At 37.6% G+C, this 21,274-nt stretch overlaps 1 protein-coding gene across 7 annotated transcripts in view; it reads right to left on the bottom strand.

Moving 5' to 3' along the window:
- CMSS1 (cms1 ribosomal small subunit homolog) overlaps positions 1–21,274 on the bottom strand; it is a 372,389-nt gene that overhangs the window by 24,648 nt on the left and 326,467 nt on the right. For 6 of the 7 annotated variants that reach the window (XM_055315902.1, XM_055315901.1, XM_055315906.1 and 3 more), the window contains one exon: positions 5,924–6,012. In XM_055315902.1, coding sequence (XP_055171877.1) covers positions 5,924–6,012 — 89 coding nt within the window. The remainder of the gene's footprint in view (positions 1–5,923; positions 6,013–21,274) is intronic. The other variant, XM_055315903.1, reaches the window with a different exon arrangement.

Here is a 21,274-nt window from a genome sequence, read left to right on the forward strand (position 1 = left end):
CTCTCTGTCTCTCATGAATAAAAAAATAAATCTTAAAGACAAAATAAAGGGAAGGAGGACTCAGAGGGCAACACAAGGAACCCCAAAAGTAGAGCTGAGAATCACAGAAGAACCTTAGGAACCTGGGCCTTAAGACTTAATAAAGAAACTCCCAACATTTTCAAAAGCTGTGAGACCAATGACTCCTTGTGCCAAATACTTGAATAGAAATGTCTATGAAGGTTATTCCATGCCTGTATTTCTTTTCTTTTGTTTCACAAGTTGAGAAGAAATGTACTTAAGGTACTAAACCTGAGGACCCTCAAATGTCCCTGAACCTGATATACATAATGAAATTCTAGACACTGAGCTTATGCTGTAAAGGGAATGGACTTTTGCTTTCCTTGTGAGGGGTGAACATATGCACAGAGGAGGGATATAAATCACAGGGGCCAGAGGTCAGACCAAGGAAGCCAGAGTCCAAGAGAGCTACCAATGATCTCCAGGTATTCATTCCCACATTTTGAATAACTGACTTAATTCTTTTTTCTTTCTTTCTATCTTTTTTTTTTTTTTTTGAGATTTATTTATTTGTGAGAGAGAAAGAAAGAGACAGAAGGGGCAGAGGGAGAGGCAAAGAGAAACTTAAGCTAATGCTGCGCTGAGCAAGGAACCTGATGCAGGGCCTGATCCCAGACCGGGAGATCAAGATCTGAGATGAAACTGAGAGTTGGACTGTGCCACCCAGGTGCCCCTACTGACTTGATTCTACCAGAGTAATGCAGAAGTGATTAGATGCCAGCTTGGAGATTATGTTATAAAAAGACTGGTTTCTGTCTTATGTAGCTCTTACTTTCTTCTGCTTGGGTCACTTAGCCTGAGGAAAGCCAGTGGCAAGGTGAGGCAGCCCTGTGGAGGCTCACATGGTCAGGAACTGAGGCCTGCCAATAAGGAGGTCAAGTCCTCCAACTCCAGCCTACAGTTTTGGCACCTGATAAGAGACATATAGCCAGAGGCACCAAGCTAAGCCATGCCTGTGAGATGAGAGAAAATATGAGATAAATACTTTTTTTGTTTTAAGCTATTAGCATCTGTGTTTGTTATACAATGGTAGATTAATACAAAGAGGAACAGAATTGAGACAGCAGCATGGAAAGGAAGAAGGTAAATCAGTGAGTGGGTAGGACATAGTCCTTTTTAAAAATGGTCATGAATGATCTTGTTTTTAAAAGATTTTATTTATTTTATAGAGAAAAAGAGAGCACGAGTGATCATGAGTAGGGGGAGAATCTTCAGACTCCTCACTGAGTGAGGAGCCCGATGTGGGGGTTCAGTCTCACAACCTTAAGCTCATGACCTGAGCTGAAATCAAGAGTCAGATGCTAAACTGACTGGAGCCTGTCCCAAGAACAATCTTGAAGATGAAGAGTGGGAAAGAGATGAAATGATCAATGCTCAAATAAATAAATATTAAGAAAATATAACAGTTGAGAAAGGTGAGTAAAGAAGGAAAGGGATAAGTACTTTTACTAAAGAGTATTTTATGATCTGAAGAGTTAAGCAAAAGGCTACCTTAAAAAAACAGATGTCCAGTGTGGTCTCTGAGGGAAGAGGATGGGTCATGGAACCACGGCGATTGACATCATGGAGGCATCAATGCAAAGTCACAAAACCCCTCATAAGGAATTATATTCTGGGAACCATAATTACAAAGTCACTAGGGTTGGCTCTGAAGTGACTGGTGTTGAGGAGAGAAGAGGGTGATGCAATCCCTACAAGTAGGGGAATTCATCATTTTTTTGGAAGCAATATCTGGAAAAAAAGAAGCATTGGCAATCTTTATACTTACATTATGAAGGAGGCCAAGGATGATTATTTAGATGTGAAATGGTTGCTACAGATGATGTAGTTGCATGGGTAAAAAACTTTTATAAAGTTATAAATCTGCTGCTTGAAATACTGGACAGATGGGAGGCATGGACTCAGTAATAGAAATGTGAAGCTCAGCTACGGTAAAGGAGGGAATACCATCTAACTCAACACATATTCTTACCTGTTGATATTTAAGCCGAAACGTAGATTAAAGGATTAAAGTTGGCAGCTTATTGCCAGGAAATTCCTATACAAGTATAAAAAAAAACTCTTAAAGAACAGTAAAGCAGGGCACCTGCGTGGCTCAGTTGGTTAAGCATCTGCCTGTGACTCAGGTCATGATCTCAGGGTCGTGGGATTGAGCCCTGTATTGGGCTCCCTGCTCAGTGTGGAGTCTGCTTCTTCCTTTCCCTCTGCACCCCCCGCCACTTGTGCATGTGTGCTCTCTCTCTCTCTCTCTCTCTAAAAAAAAAAAAAAAAAAAAAAAAAAAAACTAAAAAAGAAAGAATAGCAAAGCAACAAAATATTGGAAAAAAATTCAAAACTTAAATATAGCACAAAATACTTTTTAAAAAAGATTTTATTTATTCATGAGAGAGAGAGAGGCAAAGACATAGGCACGAGGAGAAGCAGGCTCCCTATGGGGAGCCCGATGCGAGACTCGATCCCAGGACCCTAGGATCAACCGCTGAGCCACCCAGGTGCTCTTCTTTTGTTTTGATCCAGAGAAAAAAATTTAATAGTTACTATTAAAAAACAAATACCCTGTTACATCTGTCAAAGGACTGAAGTGCCTAGCATTGTGCTAGGTTCTGTAGTGAACACAAAAGAAACCCTGGCCCCCAAGGCGCTTATGAACTAGTTGGAGACTCAAGCTCTATATATGTCAACAACTCTAGAAGGATTCAAGAAAGGTCAGTCTGCCCATAAGAAGGTCATCCTTGGGGTGGTGAGATGATTTCCAGAGGGAGAGAAGGGTAGCTGTAGAGAGAGAGAGGATGGGAACCCACAGAGGAGCAAGAGCAAGAGGGGCTGTTTGGGCAGTCAGGGGCAGTGGAAGAGAGATCACCCTCAATCAAGAAGGGGGCTGGAAGAGGGACCCTGAGTCATCAGAGTCTAAGAGACTCCTGTGGGTAGTAGATGGCTTGTAAGTGGAGACACAAAGAGCTGAGATGGGAGGAGTGGTGAGAAAACGAGGATCTTGGTATAGTTATCCATTCTTTCATTGCACAAATAATAAGTGTCAATTTGGGGTGAGGGTCTATGCTAGGTGGTGCTGTGGAGATGCACACCAGGAGCTAGATGCAGAGCACTCCTATGAGGCAGTGGGCCATAAGATTTCCCTGTGAGTTCCCTGGCCAGAGCAATTAGAACAGACTTGGAGAAAGGGGTCAGTGTATTCTGTTTACCTAAGACTTGGATTCTTTAAGATAATTTGGTAGTGAATGAAATTAGAGCAAGAGGAAGGTGGTTAAAACGGGCAGTACAATTTTAAGCTTTCATAATTTTTTTTCTTGGCAGAAAGTAGCAATGGCATGACCAACAAAGCACATGAGGACATGGTGAATTTGATTTTCATAAATTGAAAGAGAAGGGACAGGTGAAAAAGGGACTAGTGAAAAGCATCCTCAGCACCTGGCTCACAGCCAGCCATCCCAGAACCCATCTCTGTGAGCCTCAGGTAATTTGTAAAATGGGGTACTCCCTACCTCACAGTACATAGGGTATCCCCTACTTCATAGGACCATTTGAGTCATGGTGTCTTGCACAGTGCATGTGGTGAGTGCTCAATAAATGATCTTTATTATTGTTGAAACCTAGGTTGGCAAAAGATAGGTGAATGCTCACAGAAACGGGGAATGTATTTCACTTTCTCCTTTCCCACTTTTCCTATTCTTCCTATGATTCCCTGCCATTTATCTAACTTGATGGTTGTGGGAATAGAAGAGCCAAGGAGGGAGCTTAAAAAAGATGGAAGTTTAGCAATGTATCTAAAAAGGTAATAAGAAGAAGTAAAGGTAGATACTTGGGCAAATTTAGTTTTTCTGTAGTGAGTCTTGAAAAAAATGAGAAACTAGAAGAAGAAAATTAAGAAAGAAAGGAAAAAGAAAGTCAGCGGGGGTCTAAAGAAAGATATTTGGAAACAAGTTCTGCAGGTGAGTACTACAGAGGCAAAGGTCAAAGAAGGCATGACTATGGTGTGGTCAGCAGGATAAGCTAAGGTAAGATTAAACTCCACCTTGGTAAAATAAATCAAAAGATTAAAGATGTTAACCTGTAATCCTCTGAAGGAATGGTTGAAACTAAAACGGAGGAGGGACTCTGGGAAGGTGGCAGTAAGAAGATCACTTCATCCCATGGATATACCCCCAAATAGCAGCCACATCAGTGCAATGAACACAGAAAATGACCCAAAGAAAGATTAAAATAATATCGTACATCTTTTCTGACTACAATGGTATGAAACCAGAAAACAAACACAAGAAAAAATCTGTCTACCCTTATGTTTACTGCAGCACTATGTATAATAGCCAAGAGTGGAAGCAACTCAAGTGTCCATCCATAGATGAAGGGAAAAAGATGTCATACACACACACACATACCCTGAAATATTATTCAGCCACAAAAAAAAAAAAAATGAAATCGTGTCCTTTGTAACAACATGGATGGACCTGGAGGTATAACGCTAAGTGAAACAAGTCAGTCAGAGAAAGAAAAATGCCATATGATTTCACTCATATATAGAATTTAAGAAACAAAACAAAGGAATAAAAGGAAAAAAAAGACACATGATGGCTATATAACATGCTACTAAAAAAAGGATACAAACCAAAAAACAGACTCTCAACTACAGAGAACAAACTGTTGGTTGCCAAAGGCGAGGTGGGTAGGGATGGGTGAAATAGGTAAAGGGGATTAAGAGTACCCTTATGATGGTGAGCAGTAAGTAATCCATAGAATTGTCGAATCACTATATTGTACACAGGAAATTAATATAATCCTGTATGTTAATTATAGTTGGGTAAAAAAAGTAAAATAAAATAATAGCAAAAAGGAAAAACAAAAGCTAAAACTGATATAGGGCCTTGGACAAAAATATTTAATGGCTGGAGAGAAAATGTCAATGATTACATATTAAGTATGTATATCTTCTGTATTCCCCCATCCCGCTAGGAAAAAAAGAACAAAATAAAAAAGATGAAGTGTCATTTACTATAATAATGATCACTTTGGTGCTTACTCTTTGCCAACCTCTGTTTGAAGTACTTAACAAGTATCAGCTATTTGTTAAGGAAATAACTCTGTGAGGAAAATATACTTATTATCACCATTTTACCAATAAGGGGACTGAGGCACAGAGTTTAGCTTGCTCAAGGTCATACACCTTGTAGGTAAACTGACTCTCACAATTATTCTGGGCCTGGTTACAAACTGGAGAGCATCACCCTCTTGTGGAATGAGTTTAGAGCTACTTAAAATAATGATAAGACCACAAATCATTGCTATGAAGTAGATGATAATTTTAGTCTGGCAAGAGATGATCCTTCAAAAAAAATCACACATGGTTACCAACCAGGTTTGAGGGCCACACAATGTGAAAAAGCTGCAAATGGATGTGAAGTAACATATATCAAATGACCACTGTTGGTAATATCAGGGTAGAAATCCCCTGATAAATATTCATGCAGTGGACCATGATGCTAGGTAGACATGAGACCCGGGGAGCCTACTGGCAGCATGGCAGAGAGGTCATCTTACATATTTTTATGCTGTTTGTCTTTTCCCAGGAACTGCACTGAAAAGAGTACTACTGGATCCTTGGTAAAAATGTGGTACAAGAATCTAAGATATAATCATTGTAAAATACATTTATGTTGTAAAAAAAACATTAGGGGGAAAATAGACCTTGCTTGTTTATCATTAACGAAGCACAGTGTTTTCCAAGGCAAAGAAGATAAATGTTTTCCTCAAATTTCACCAACAACTGATGTTAAAGAACAGGGCATGTTGTAGAGAGGCAGAAGATGCTGATTCCAGATTCTAACAGTTGTGACTCCTATAGTACTGTCACCTGTTTGGTTTTCTTTGACTGGGCAGGAACTGGAGCGGTCTCCTGCTGCATCATTTCTGTGTCTCCTCCTCCTTCACCATCTGATGCTTCTAGGAAATATAAAGTTTAAAAATTAGAAAAGCATCTCTCTTTCCTTTTTCCATTGCTAGTGCAATCTTGGTACCACCTTTTTAGAAGGTTCTATCCCTTGACTCAGTAATTCTACTTCTAAGTAGTTGAATTCATGGAAACGATCCAAAATATAGAGATTTAAACACCAAGATGTCAGTCTTATTCATAAAACTGCAAAACTCAAAATTATCTAGATGTCTAACTTTAGAGAATGTTTAATTATGGTGCACTTACATCGATGTTACTGATACTGAAATTTCTTTTTAGAGGGGTAAAGCAATTTGCCCCAGGTCACACCGCTGGGAACCCAGATCTGTTTTGAATCCAAAGTCTTCTCCACAAATAATACTGCCTGCCCTGAAAAACGGTAGCTCTTGACACCTGGGTGATAGCCCGAGGGGGAATGTTAAGAGACCGTGGCAAAGAGATTATAAATCATGAAAAATATTTATTTTGAATTTGTAAAATCATTTAACGATGGAAAAAATATATTCATACTCTTAGAATCAGGAAAAATAAAAGTTTCAACAGTTTTTCTGTTTATAAAGCTCTGCTGAAGAAACACAGCATTCATAGTCTCTTACTTCCCATAATGCCATACTGCCTTCTGGATTTTAGTGGTTGTTTTCACTTCTTCTTTTTTAAAGATCTTATTTATTTCTTTATTTGAAAAAGATAGAGAGAGTGGGAGGGAATAAGAGAGGGATAGAGAGAGAGAGAGAGAAGAGAGGGAGAGTGAGAGACAGAAGCAGACTCCCTGCTGAGCAGGGAGCCCGATGTAGGATTCCATCCCAGGACCCTGGGATCATTGACCTGAGCCCAAGGCAGATGCTTAACCAAGTGAGCCACGAAGGTGCCTCTAGTGGTTGCTCTCTTTATTTATTTTTGCTTTAAATCTCTATTGCGAGGTGTTTTTTTTTCCTTTTAATTTAAATTTTTGTCAGTGAACATACTATGCAATATCAGTTTCTGGAACAGAATTCAATGATTCATCACTTATATACAACACCCAGCACTCATCACAAGTGCCCTCCTTAATACGCATCCCTCATCTAGCCCATCTCTCACTCAACTTGTCCCCATCAACCCTGTTTGTTCTCTATAGTTAAGAATCTCCTATGGTTTATTTCCCTTCCCCCTTTTTTCTTTCCCCCCTTCCTATATGTTTATCTGTTTTTTTTTCTTAAATTACATATGTGATTGATATCATATGGTATTTGTCTTTCTCTGACATTTTGCTTATTAGCATAATACATAGCTCCAGCCATTTTGTTGTAAATGGCAAGACTTCGTTTTTTGACGGCTAAGTAGTATTCTAGTGTGTGTGTTATATCACCTCTTCTTTATCCATTCATCAGCTAATGGACACTTAGGCTCTCTCCATAGTTTGGCTATTGTTGATAATCCTGCTATAAACATCGGGATGCATGTACCTTGGGGTACATTTTTGTGTCCTTTGGGTAAATACCTAGTAGTGCAATTGCTGGATCACAGGGTAGCTCTATTTTTAACTTTCTGAGGAACCTCCATACTGTTCTCCAGAGTGGGTGCACCAGTTTGCGTTCCTACCAGCAGTGTAAGAGGGCTCCCCTTTATCCTCATCCTCATCAACACCTATTGTTTCATATGTTGTTAATTATGATAGCCATTATGATAAGTCTAAGTTGGCATCTCATAGTGGTTTTGATTTGTGTTTCCCTGATGATGAGTGATGTTGAGCATCTTTTCATGTGTCTCTTGTCCATCTGGATGTCTTCTTTGGAAAGATGTCTATTCATGTCTTCTGCCCATTTCTTAACTGGATTATTTTTCGGGTGTTGGGTTTGATAAATTGTTTATAGATTTTGGATGCAAACCCTTTATGCGATATGTCATTTGCATTTATCTCTCCCATTCTGTAGGCTGCCTTTGCTGTTTCCTTCACTGTGCAGAAGCTGAAGCTTTTTAGCTTGATGAAGTCCCAATAGCTCATTTTTGCTTTTCTTTCTCTTGCCCCCGGCAATGTGTCTAGAAAGAAGCTGCTACTGTCATGGTCAAAGAGGCTTCTGCCTGTGTTCTCCTCTAGAATTTTGATGACTTCCTGTCTCACATTTAGGTCTTTCATCTATTTTGAATTTATTTTTGTGTATGGTGTAAGAAAGAGGTTCAGTTTCATTCTTCTTGTATGTTGCTGTCCAGTTTTCCCAACAAGTCGTTACTCTCTTTAAACACATTTTTGAATCTTTAAAAGGTCTTTACTCGTTCTCTTTGAATTTCTCTCTATATAATATATATATATTGACATATATATATATATATGTCAGTCCAAAATGTGAATTTGTAAGCAATCTTGGTCAGAATTCATATTTAGGTCCAAATAAACCAATCTGGTAATCCTGTGCTTTTATTTATTTATTATTTTTAAAAATGGTTAAAGATTTTATTTATCTGAGAGAGAGAAAGAGTGCACATGTGCAGAGAGGAGGGGCAGAGGGAGAGGGAGAGGCAGACCTCTACTGAGCAGAGAGCCCGAAGTGGGGCTTCATCCCAGGACCCTGGAATAAAGATCTGAGCTGAAGGCAGAGGCTTAACCAACTGAGCCACCCAGGCACCCCACTGTGGTTTAAAGTGTTTGCATACTGTGGTATTTAATTTTATGTGTCATCTTGGTTGGGTCACAGAGTACCCAGATATTTGGTGAAACATTCTGGGTGTTTTTGGATGAGATTAACATTTGTTTTGTTTTGTTTGTTTGATTTACTTACTTATTTTATTTTGGTATTTTTTTTTATTGGAGTTCAATTTGCCAAAATATAGTATAACACCCAGTGCTTATCCCGTCAAATGCCCAACCTTAGATTAACATTTGAATGGTAGACTGAATAAAGCAGATTGCCTTCCCTCATGTGGGTGGGCCTCATTAGATGAAGACCTGAATAGAACAAAAAAGCAAAAAAGGCTGACCCTCTGCTGAGTAAGAGAATTTTTTCTGCCTTGGACTTGAACTGCAACATCAGCTCTTCCTGCATTGACAGCCTGCCAGCCTTCAGACTAGAACTACACCATCAGCTGTCCTGGTTCTCAGGCCTTGTGATTAAGATTGAGGAACCTGGGTTCCAGTTTGCCAATTCACACTGCAGATGCTGGGACTTGCCAGCGTCAAAGAGTGCATAGGCCAAGTCCTTATTTTATATATGGATAGATACAGATATATAGATATAAATATGTATCTCCTATTAGTTCTGTTTATCTAGAGAACCCTGATTAAGACATGTACTTTTATCTGTATAGCATAAAAAAAAAAAGATTCTTCCTATGGAGTAATAGCAGGTAGATTAATATAATCATTTTAAATGATTATATTGGCATTAGAAGTATTTATGGAACGTCTGCTTTTGGAAAGATACTACTAGTAGTACTAGTAATAGTTGTAGTATTTTTCCCTATTCCTCCTGCTGTGTACAGCTAAAAATCCTGGACCTTATAAATAAAACAAACATAGGCAGTCTCTGAAAGATGGAGAGAAGTAGGCACTTTGGGACTTTGAGGTATAAGGGACAACATATCAGTTAGCTCCATGGGTTTTCTTTTTGCTTTATTATCTCAGGCTTGGGGTTAAAGAAGTCAGTAACTTGGAAATGCCAATGGGGGCAGACCAAAAAAGCCCCAATGAACGGCTGTTCTATTTAACAAAATGACCAGGGAAGAGGCAACCTAGCAAGACTAAAAATGTTTAGATAATAACTATTTGGGGACACCTGGGTAGCTCAGTGATTGAGTGTGTCTGCCTTTGGCTCAGGGCATGATCCTGGATTTTCAGGATCTAGTCCCGCATCAGGCTCCTTGCATGCAGCCTGCTTCTCCTCGCTCTGCCTATGTCTCTGCCTCTCTCTCTTTCTCTCCGTGTGTCTCTCATGAATAAATAAATAAAATCTTTAAAAAAAGATAATAACTATTTGACTCCAAGCACTAAAAAACTGGCCTTGCCCCCAATAGCAGAGGCTGAGTGGGGATCCCAGACTTCCACCCTTGTCAGGCTGTGATGAGGCACCTTAACTCTTCCTCCACCTCCCACCAGAGTGGTATCAGAGATGATCAAGCAGGGATTTAACTCCCAAAGGGAATTTCATCCCTTAAAGGTAATAACAAACCTCTATTCCCCCCCTCCCATCATTACCACTACCATTGCAGTATCAATAGAGACCACATGGTAAGCCTTGAATTCCATCTCCTCTGGGCAATAATGAAGTGTACTGCTCTCTCCCCGCTAAGATAGTGTTACAGGAGGGCTGGTAGAGAGTCATAACTTTCCATTTTGCCCAGTGGTAAAAAGGCTGCACTTACCCTAATTTTTTTTTTTTAAGGTTTTATTTATTTATTCATGAGAGACAGAGAGGCAGAGACATAGGCAGAGGGAAAAGCAGGCTCCCTACGGGGAGCCCAATGCGGGACTCCATCCCAGGACCCCAGGATCATGACCTGAACCAAAGGCTCAGTTCAACCACTGAGCCACTCTGGTGACCCTACCCCAGTGGTTTTAGAAATCACTTAAGATGCCATACAACGGGATACAATAAAAAACACTGAGATAAATCAAAATAGGATTCTAAAAATGTTCAAGTAACCCACAGGAATGCAGGAAAGAAAAATAGAAACAACACACAGCAAAAAAAAAAAAAAACAAAACAAAAAAACAAAACAAAAAAAAAAACAAAAAAAACCCCAAAAAAACCAAAAACAGAATAAAATGGTAGATTTAAACCCTTACATATTAATAATTACATTAAATGTAAATGGCCTAAAATGCAAATTTAAAGTAGAGATTGACAGAGATTAGAAAACATGACCTAACTATATGCTATTTACAAGAAACTTGCCTCAAATATAACAACATACTAAGTTGAATGCAAAATGATGGAAAAAGTATAACATATAAATATTTTTTAAAAGATTTTATTTATTTGAGAGGGAGAGAGAGAGCGAGGGTGAGAAAGAGAGAGAGAGAGAGCACAAGCAGGGGAGAGGAGCTGAAGGAGAGGGAGAAGCAGGCTCCCCACTGAGCAGGGAGCCCCATGTGGGGCTCCATCCCAGGACTCTGGGATCATGACCTGAGCTGAAAGCAGACGCTTAACTGACTGAGCTCCCAGGCACCCCAACATACAACTATTGATCAAAAGAAAGCAGAGTAGCTATATTAATATCAGATGAGTTCAGAGTCAAGAAAATTACCAGAGAAAGAGAAGGACATTATATAATGATAAAAGGTTGGATCTGCCAAGAAGACATAGCAATCCTTAATGTGTATGCAACAAATAACAGAGCTGCAAAATATAGGAAGCAAAAACTGATAGAAATGAAAGAAGAAGCAGACAAAAATACTGTTTAGTTCAAACTTCAACCGTCCTCTCTCAAGAACTGAGAATGAGTAGCCAGAAAATCAGCAAACATATAGAAGACCTAAGTGATAAACATTAACCAACAGGATCTGATCAACATTTGCACTCAATATTGCATTCAACAGAATATTCATTCTAAATGTTATGGAACATATCCTAAGACAGTCATATTCTAAGACGTAAAATAACAACAAATTTAAGAGAAACTGATAAACACTATGTATAAAAAAACTTACAGCAAATATTATACTTAATATAAATGAAAGACTGAATGCTTTCTCTCTGATAGGGAACAAAGCATGGATGTCTGCTCTGACCAGAATTATTCAATATAGTGCTAGAACTTTTAATCAGTGTAATAAGGCAAGAAAGGAAATGAAAGGCATGTACATCAGAATGGAAGACATTAAACTGCTCCCATCTGCAGATGACATGATTTTTTACATTGAAAATCCCAAGGAATCTAAAAAACTTTCTCCGAAACCCCCAAACCCTGCTAGAACTGAGTTTAGCAAAGTTGCAGAATAGAAGATAAATATTATCTTTACTGATATTTTATTAAATATTTTATTTCTATATGCTAGCAATGAACATATGAACCCCCAAAATAAAAATACAATACCATTTACAATTGCTTAAAAAACCCTATAACACTTTAGTGTAAATTTAAGAAAACATGCATAGGACTTGCATGCTGAAGACTATAAAACACTGATGCAAGAAATCAAAGAAGAACTAAATAAAGAAGGAGACATATCATGTTCATAGACTGGAAGACTAACCATGGTAAAGATGCCAGTTTTCCCCAAACTGACATACAAGTTTAACATAATTTCTGTCAAAATCCCAGCAAGATTCTTCTGTAGGTATATACAGATTATTCTAAAATTTATGTACAATGGGAAAGGTACTAGAATAGTTAAAATGATTTCAAGACATAGTATATAGCTACAATAATCAAGACTGTGTGGTATTGGTATAGGAATAGACACATAGATGAATGGAATAGAATACAGACCCAGAAAAAGACCAAATACATTCAATTGATTTTTAACAAAGGCACCTTTTCAATAAATAGGGAAAAAAATCCACAGGCAAAAGAATTAACCCTTACCTAGGTTTCACACTTTATACATAACTTATGTCAAAATGGATCACAAACTCAAATGTAAAATGTAAAACCTAAAACCTTTAGAAAAAAAACGAAAATATTTAGGCTCTAGGGTTAAGCAACTAAAGTTCTTACTTTTGCGGGCAGCCCGGGTGGCTCAGTGGTTTAGCATCACCTTCAGCCTAGGGCGTGATCCTGGAGACCTGGGATCAAGTCCCATGTCAGGCTCCCTGCATGGACCCTGCTTCTCCCTCTGCCTGGGTCTCTGCCTCTCTCTCCGTGTCTCTCATGAATAAATAAATAAAATCTTAAAAAAAAAGTTCTTACTTTTGCAACTAAAAGTATAATCAATAAAAAGAATTATTGATAAGTTAGACTTTATCAAAATTGAAAACTTCTGCTTTGCAAAGACCCTGCTAATGGGATGAAAAAACAAGCTACAGAGTGGGAGAAATATTTGCAACCACATATATAATAAAGGACAGACCAGTATCTAGACAATATAAAGAATTCTAAAAACTGAACATTAAAAGCTAGACAATTAATTAGGAAATGGCAAAAGACATGAACAGGCATTCATTGAAAAGTAAATAAGTACATGAAAATATGTTCTGTATCATTAACCACTAGCAAAATGGTAATTAAAGCTACAAGGTATGAGTACAAATCTATCAATGGCTAACATTAAAAATAGTGCCAACACCAAATGCTGGTGAGGATGTAGAGAAACTGGATTTTCATTCACTGCAACTGGGAACAGAAGATATATTTCACAAATGGAAATAAGCTTGGCAGTTCCTTAAAACATTAAACATGCGACTTCTATACAACACAGCAACTGCACTCCTGGGCATTTATCCCAGGGAAACAAATACTTAAGTTTATACAACAAACTGTCCAGAAATGTTTACAAGCAGCTTTATTATTTATAATAGCCAAAAGCTAGAGAAAACCCAGATGTCATTTGATAGGTGAATGGTTAGACAAACTGTGATATATCCATACTATAGAATACTAATCAGCAGTAAAAAGGTTGGGGGAGCCTGGATGGCTGACTTGGTTAAGTGCCTTTGGCTCAGGTCATGATCTTAAGAGTCCTGGGATCGAGCCCTGCATCAGGGGAGTCTGCTTCTCCCTCTGCCCCTCCCGCTGCTCATGATTTTTCTCTCTCTCAAATAAATAAAATCTTCAAAAAAAAAGGAATAAACTATTAATACACACAGCAACCTTGGTAAATTCCAGAGAATTATGCTTACTGAAAAAAAGCCAATCCCAAAAGGTTACATACTGTGTGATTCTATCTATACATCATTCTTGAAATGACAAAATGAGAGAAATGGAGAACAGCACAGTGGCCTCAAGGAAAGGGTTGGGTTCAGGAGTGGGTGTGGCTACAAAAGAGCGACAAGCAGGATTCTTATGAGGATGGAAATGTTCCGTATCTTAACTGTATCAATCACAACATCCTTGTGTTACCATTTACATATACATATAGTTTTGCAAGTTGTGACCACTGGGGAAATCTGGGTAAAGGATATATGTGATTTCACTGTATACTGTTTCCTACAATTGCATGTGAATCTAAAATGATTTCACAACGAAAAAGTTAAAAGTAATACTTAAAGGAAATCCATCCTTTTCTTCAGGAAGCCCAAAATTATTATGCTGGAAAAGCCAACAGGCATGTGGTTGGCTGTGGACCAGACCAGAGTACCATCTTGCTGCTGGGGTACCCCTTTCATTGGTGTCTTGACTAGAAGAGCCAGGAAGACAAATGGGTTCAGAGAAATGCAGAATTTAGAAATTCAACCCAGGCCGTGACGGAGTCTTCAAAAATAAAAGCTCTCTGAATAAGGTTGCCAGATTAAATACAAAAATACAAAAATTACCAAATAATTTTTCAGTCTAAGTGTGACCCATATGTTGCATGAGAGATATCTATATAGTATTATAATTATTCATTGTTTATCTGAAATTTGAATTTAATGAGGTGGCATGTAATTTTATTTGCTAATAAATCTGGCAACCCCACCTGAGCAATTTCTTTCTCCATTAAAGCCACCTTTAGTTCTATGAAATTTCTTATAGTTGTTTCTATCCATGGAGTCTCCTTTCTCTTAGCATCCTATCCTCCAACTCATCTTCATCTGGGATCTTGGCTGACTACATAGCCCTTCTCCTTCTTGTTGTCACAGCATTTCTATACTTACCTTGTAAATCAGCATATAATTTTATTCTTCCATATAGTGTGTGCAGGTATTGCAAAAATGTTAGGCTTTCTCTCTGGGGAACAATAACACTGTGGGGGTACACATGAGTGTCCCAAGTACTTAGCCCAGTGTTGATTAAAGTAAAAAGTACTTCCCCATACCTACTGTTTCATTTACATTTTCATTATAAACGTAATATTATTTCTATGTGTAAAACATTAAACCACTTACACAAATCTTCTTTTATTAACTTTAAAAGTCACTTTAAGATAAAATGGGTAAAATACAAATAAATAAATGTTGAGATCAAATCCTGAAATATTTAAAACTCCAATAATGCCTTAAAAGAAAATTCTGAACTCTTTATTCCTCCATTGCCCAGACTCTGATAACTGAAGAGCACAGTCTGTATTTAAGCAATCTAGCTGAAAATAACACATTTTTAAAGGTATGTGACTCTTATGCAACAAAAACCCATCAGATATATTTAAAATACCTTGTTAACAAAATGCTCCAAATCTGAGTTACTTTCTGAGCCAAAAATTATTTCATCTGAAACCTTTTAAGGTATAAAATGAGATCATCTCATATCACTGTAGGCTGAATAAATTAGTTGTTTCTTTTGCCTGTTATGTTTTTTGGTTCCAAAAGAGAAAAACTGCTTTTCTGGAAATAAAAAAAAAAAAAAAAAAAGGATGCTAGTTCTGTGATTTCCATTAAGAGAGTATTAAAAGAGAAGTATAAGGCCCAACCTACCCAGCCTGGCTCCAGCTCCCGGGTTCCTCTAGAACTGCTGGCATTTGAGGAGGTTAAGCCAGGCCTACGCTAATTACTCCCAGTGGCTGACAGGGCCTGTGAAGTGGAGACAACAAGACGGGGTAGCCTCATCTCCTACTCCCTGAGAGTATTCATTAAAAAAAAAAAAAAGATACCACCAGATGGAACTGGTTGAATTCTTCCAATAAAAGGGTCAAGTATATTGTCCCTTTTCAACTCAAAGCAAAAAGAGCAAGCAAAATTAAAAAGCTGCACATATTTCCTCTTTGCTTCAATCCCTGCCTTCATCTTCTTTATGAGAAGTATTGGAAGTCCAATTTCCCAGCAATTTCCTTAAGCTTCAAAGCACTTGTTTGCATGAACCCCTTCTAGGCCCTGGGAAGGCCCCTGGCAATGGATCATGTGATTATTTTTTTCTTAGAAAATTTGCAAAAGAAAGATATATTGTGGTTAAAATAAATAGACCACTGTCTATTTCTACTCAGAATTCACCTCTTTCACATACTCTGTAGTGAATGGTGTTGAAGTGGAAGTGAACGTTTTGGGAATCCAGTTACAGGAAGTTGATTAAACATACATTTAATTTTGAGTCTAATGGAGTGGTTCATAATCATGCAGTCTACAGTTAAATTACTGCTAGCTGTCCTAGTGTAGGACTGCTACCAGGAATACTCTCCTACCACCCTCTGCCAACTCACCAGACATTCTGACCAACTGTGAAGGGCCAGAGGTTGTAGATCATGGTACAAATGTATGTGTAGTACACTTCCCTAGAACTATATGGGCACTGGAGGAGAAACCAGGTTTGGGATGCATGAAACCAGTGGAAAATCCTTCCAATTATCAAAAATATAAAACTATAAGCAGAGAATTAGCTTCCCATTTTTCCTGTAGGAACACAGTAGAAGGTGCATTTTATATAGTTTTCAAGGAACCATATATATGTTTTTCTTATTGGATGGGGATAAGTAAAATAAAAACTTTTAGAATTCCTGTGTTTGCATCAGTACTGCTGTGATTTCTTATTTAAAACAACTACTTTCATACCTAATTTTATATCAGTAATTTTGTATTCTTTTCCTAAGAGAGGGCCCCTTAAATTGTATAAGCTCAGGCCTCATAAAAACCTTGATCTGCACTGGCTAGTAACCTGATGAACTCTATTTGTTCTCACAGTTTCTCAACAAAACCAATTACAAAAACAAAAACAAAAACAAACACACCAAAAAACAAAACAAAACAAAAAACAAAAACCAAACCCAACTATACACAACAGCAATGGATAAGTTTCAAAGGTATGATGATTCTAAGTAAAGGACACACCAGATTAAAGAAACTACATTATATGATTCCATTTGTTTAACATTCTGGAAAGGGCAAAATTATAGAGACAAACAGATGAATAATTACTTGGGATGAAAGACGGGAGACTTCTCAGGAGTGATGGAAATGTTCTATTACCTTAACTGTTATGGTGGTTATACAACCATATTTATCAGTCAAAATTCACAGAACTGTACACAAAAAGGGTTAATTCTGGCTGAATGTAAATTAATCCTCAATCAACCTGACTTTTAAAAAATGATAGAAGCTAATTTTCATTAAACAATTTGCAACATTTATGCAATGTCACACAACTAATAACTGGCAGACCTGAAATTTAAATCCCAGATTCCACAATTTTAACACCCACACTAGTTTGCACGAAAAGATGTTTATAGTTTAATAATGTTTCCTTTTTTTTTAAGATTTATTTATTTATTTGAGAAAGAGAATGAGCATGAGCAGGGCAGAGGGAGAAAGAGAGAGAGACTCTCAAGCTTAGGGCAGCACCAGAGGCTGGACTCCATCTCAGGACCCTGAGATCATGACCTGAGCTGAAATCAAGAGTTGCATGCTTAACTGCCTGAGCCACCCAGGGGCTCCAATGATGTTTCCTTTCATTACTGGATTGCTAAGAGCTTGTTTGAAGTAATTAATAGGTGTTGAAATTAATGCAATGCTTTTTGTTTTTGCATTTATTGAGATGATCATATGGGATATCTTCTATAATCTGATAATGTGGTGAACTGTAAAAATATGCTAATGTTAAACTGTTCTTATTATTAGGATAAATCCCAGTTGGTCATGATATATTTCTTTTTTAATAACAGTGTTTTTTTTGGGGGGGGGTTTAAAATTTTATGTAGATTTTAAGAATCAAATACCTTACTATTTATGCAGACATTTAAAATCAAATACCTTGATATTAGGTAAATGTGTCAATAAAACAAGCAGAATATAGTATTCTTTCTGTGGGTATGTTTTAACAAATGCTCCAGTTTCTAATGGTCATATGATTATCCATGTTTTTCTATTTATTTTTAATTCAGTTTTGGTAAGTGATATTTTCCCAGGTAACTGGCGATTTTATCTATTTCAAATTTATTGGAATTTCGTCATTGTATGCAGCTATTCCCACTTGTCTTATCTCCTAATTTTTTACTTGCACCTTATTTTTTCTTGTTCAACCACAGAGAGGTCTTAAAAAAAAGACCAAGTTCCGTACTTATAGATATTTCCTACTGCATCTTTGATTTTTACTGCACTAAGTTTTTTACTTTCTTTGGGTTTAGTCTACTGATTTTCTCACTTTTGTAGTTGGAGATTTAGCCCACTAAGTTTTCTTTTTTCTGATATAAGCATTAAGGCTAAACATTTTCTCTAAATCTAACTTTAAGTTGAATACCATATATTTTTAAGTTATAGCATTTTCATAATCATTTAATTCTAAGTATTTCTAATATTTCCATAATGATTTTTCTTTGACTAATGAGTTATTTGGAAGTGTATTTTTTTATATTTCTAAAGTTTTTTTTTGTTATTATTCTTTGGTTTTGTGGTTAGAAAAATGGCTTGCATACCAATTCTCTGATATTTTTTAAGACTTGCTTTATTTTTAGCACAGCGAACTTTTTAGGTAAAGGGACATATAGTAAATAGGTATAGGGTCTGAAGAGCAATAAGGTCTCTGTCAGTAAGTACTCAAACTCCGCTGTTGTATAAAAGCAGCCTTAGACAATATATAAATGAATACGCATGGCTGGGTTCTGATAAACTATTTACAGAAACACATTCTGGCTGAATTTGGTCCATAGACCACAGTTTGCCAGGCCCTGACCTGGTACAGAAACAATTAAAAAATGTTTCAAAGCATTTCTGAATCGAATATATAGTTTCTAATTATTAGGTGCAGAATTCTACATAGGATCATGGATAAACTCGTTAATTATGTTTTTCAAATATGTTACATGTATATACATTTTTGTTTTGCCAATTATTGACATGTGCATTAACATCTCCCACTCTTATTCTGAATTAGTCCATGTTTTCTAGCAATTCTACCAATTTTTATTTACACATCTCATAGGTATGTTAAGGGTATGCAAATTTAGAATCATTACAACTTCCTGTTGGTTGAATTATTCCTTTTATCATTATGTTGTGACTCAGTTTTTAAAAATCCATCCTGTTTAATTTAGTTTAATCTCACTTATTTGAGGGGGGTGTTCTATATTTCTAGAGGGGTCAGCTGTTCTCTGGGAAATCTAACTATACATGCTGAAAAATAATACTGGAGAAACAGCTGTACTTCAACAGTCTAAAGTATTTTGCTAAAATTACTCATCCCTAAGAGCCAGAATGTTTTATTTGGCCAAGAGAAGCAGGACTGGGAACTATTCTTCAAGAAACCTTGTTCCCAGCTCATTAAGGGACTCCCACCAGCATCACTGAGAAAGAATACAATTCCCACATCCAAAGAACGTGACCCTGTGAAAAGTGAACTCAGTGAAGCCCTAAAGGCCACAGTGGCAAAACAGAAGACAGGGAAGGTGAGAGGAGAGGAAGGCAAGGACACACAGGGAAAGCACATCCAATGAAAGAAGGCGCTCTCAAGTGTGACTCCACTTATATTAACACTGATCATGTTCCATCCTTGATTGCTTTGTATATTTTTCAGAATCATTACTATAGCTATCCCATGACTAAAACATAAGGACTTGTAATCAAGTAGGTTGTGCCAAAAAGGAATTATACCATCTGTAAATATATCTCTCATTTATTATAACTGTTCAGAATGCTAGAAGCTCTTGCATTATCCTTGTCATCTCTGCTTTTCTATTAAAACTTTACTCCCATCCTCCAAAATTCAACTCAATTCATCCCCCAAAAAGTAGAAACAAGACTATTTTAGGGCTATAATCTAGCAAGTAGTTGCAACTTTAAGTGAGAAAGGAAAATGTGGAGAAATGAAAAAGGGGAGAAAAGGAGAACGGGATCCAGCATGCAAACCGAAGAATTCAGTGATAGGTGGCAGGAGCAACAGCAAACCCAAGGCCAAGTCTGTTGTGCACAATTGAGGGCACCTGATTGCTGTGGGAGCGGCTGCTGAGAGAAGCTTGGGCATGCTCGACCTTCAGTCTCCTGGCCTTTTCTGGCCACATGGTCCCAGGTCCAGCTGCAGGGACACTGGCCCATGCAAAGTCTTCCACAGGCTTGTGGTGGTTCATCAGGCTCCTTGTTTAACCTGGCACATACCTCTCCAGTTTTGTTTTGTTCTGTTTTTCCTAGCTACCATCTTTTCCTTTTTTGGCTTCTCACTCTCATATACTGCAAGAAACTGGGCATGATCTTTCTTTTCCTTCTTCAGGCTCTTTTCCTTCTCTCCAAAAGATCTGACAAAACAAATGCTTCTAAGTGTAAGTCCCTGTAAATCTAAATTTGGAATAGACTCTTGTTGCTTCTATCAGAAGTTTTCTTGTCATTCTGAACTAGAATGGGAAGTGTGCGAGGGAGATTCCTCTGCCCTTTAATTTTGCCATGTCTAGTGTAGCATTTGCTACAGCCTATTCTATATTCCAATAATGCCCTTATTTTCATAGCTGAAGATGTCCCTAGCAACGGATCAAAACTTTGCTTACAAAATACGGTGCCAATTCCCACAAAAAACTTTAAAGTTAGAAAATTTGGGATGAAGATGCTTGCAAAACTCTGAACTGGAGTAGGTTGATGGGTCCTGAAACTCTGGGAGAAAAAGTAAAGAAAAAGTACTTTACTTGGAAAGCAAAGTATTGAGACCATTAAGATCATCTCAAAAATGCATAACTGAAGAAAACATGTTTCACTTTCTTTTCTGCGGAGAGCTTAAATGCTACAAAATTTCTGGTGCCAGTTCCATGTCAGCAAAATTAAATCTTCAAGGTTATTTTTCAAAATTTTTAGTGGTCCAGATTAATAATACTTTTCTCTTTTTTCCTTCCCTCTTTCCCTCCCTTTTCTCTTCCCCTACCCCTACCCCCTTCCCTTCCTTTCCTTTACCTCCCTCCCTCCTTCCCTCCCTCCCTTCTTTCCTTCCTTCTAAAAAATGCACACAGGGTTCCAATAACCACCAGCCCACATCAGGGGCAAAGCACTCAGAGCCATAGGAACTTGACCTTGTGTATGAACTCTCACACTTAAGCCTGAGCCATACAGAGAAAGGACCTTTAAGGTAAAAAATCATGGTGCCACAGGACCTGTCCTATCTTTTAAGTTACAAAAACACAGTAAAGGTCATGCAGATATCAAAGGACAACTTTGTAGGCGGGACCAATACCTGGCTGTTGTCTGTCCAATAAGGCATTTTTAAAAATCTTATTTTCTTTTTAGATTAAAAAAAAATATATATAAGTCAGGTTGGGCAAGATGACCTCAACTTCAGTCTTGAATGTTAGAGTTACACCTTTCT

Source organism: Nyctereutes procyonoides, unplaced genomic scaffold (genome assembly GCF_905146905.1).
Source record: "Nyctereutes procyonoides isolate TBG_1078 unplaced genomic scaffold, NYPRO_anot_genome, whole genome shotgun sequence".
In the NCBI taxonomy this organism is placed as follows: domain Eukaryota; kingdom Metazoa; phylum Chordata; class Mammalia; order Carnivora; family Canidae; genus Nyctereutes; species Nyctereutes procyonoides.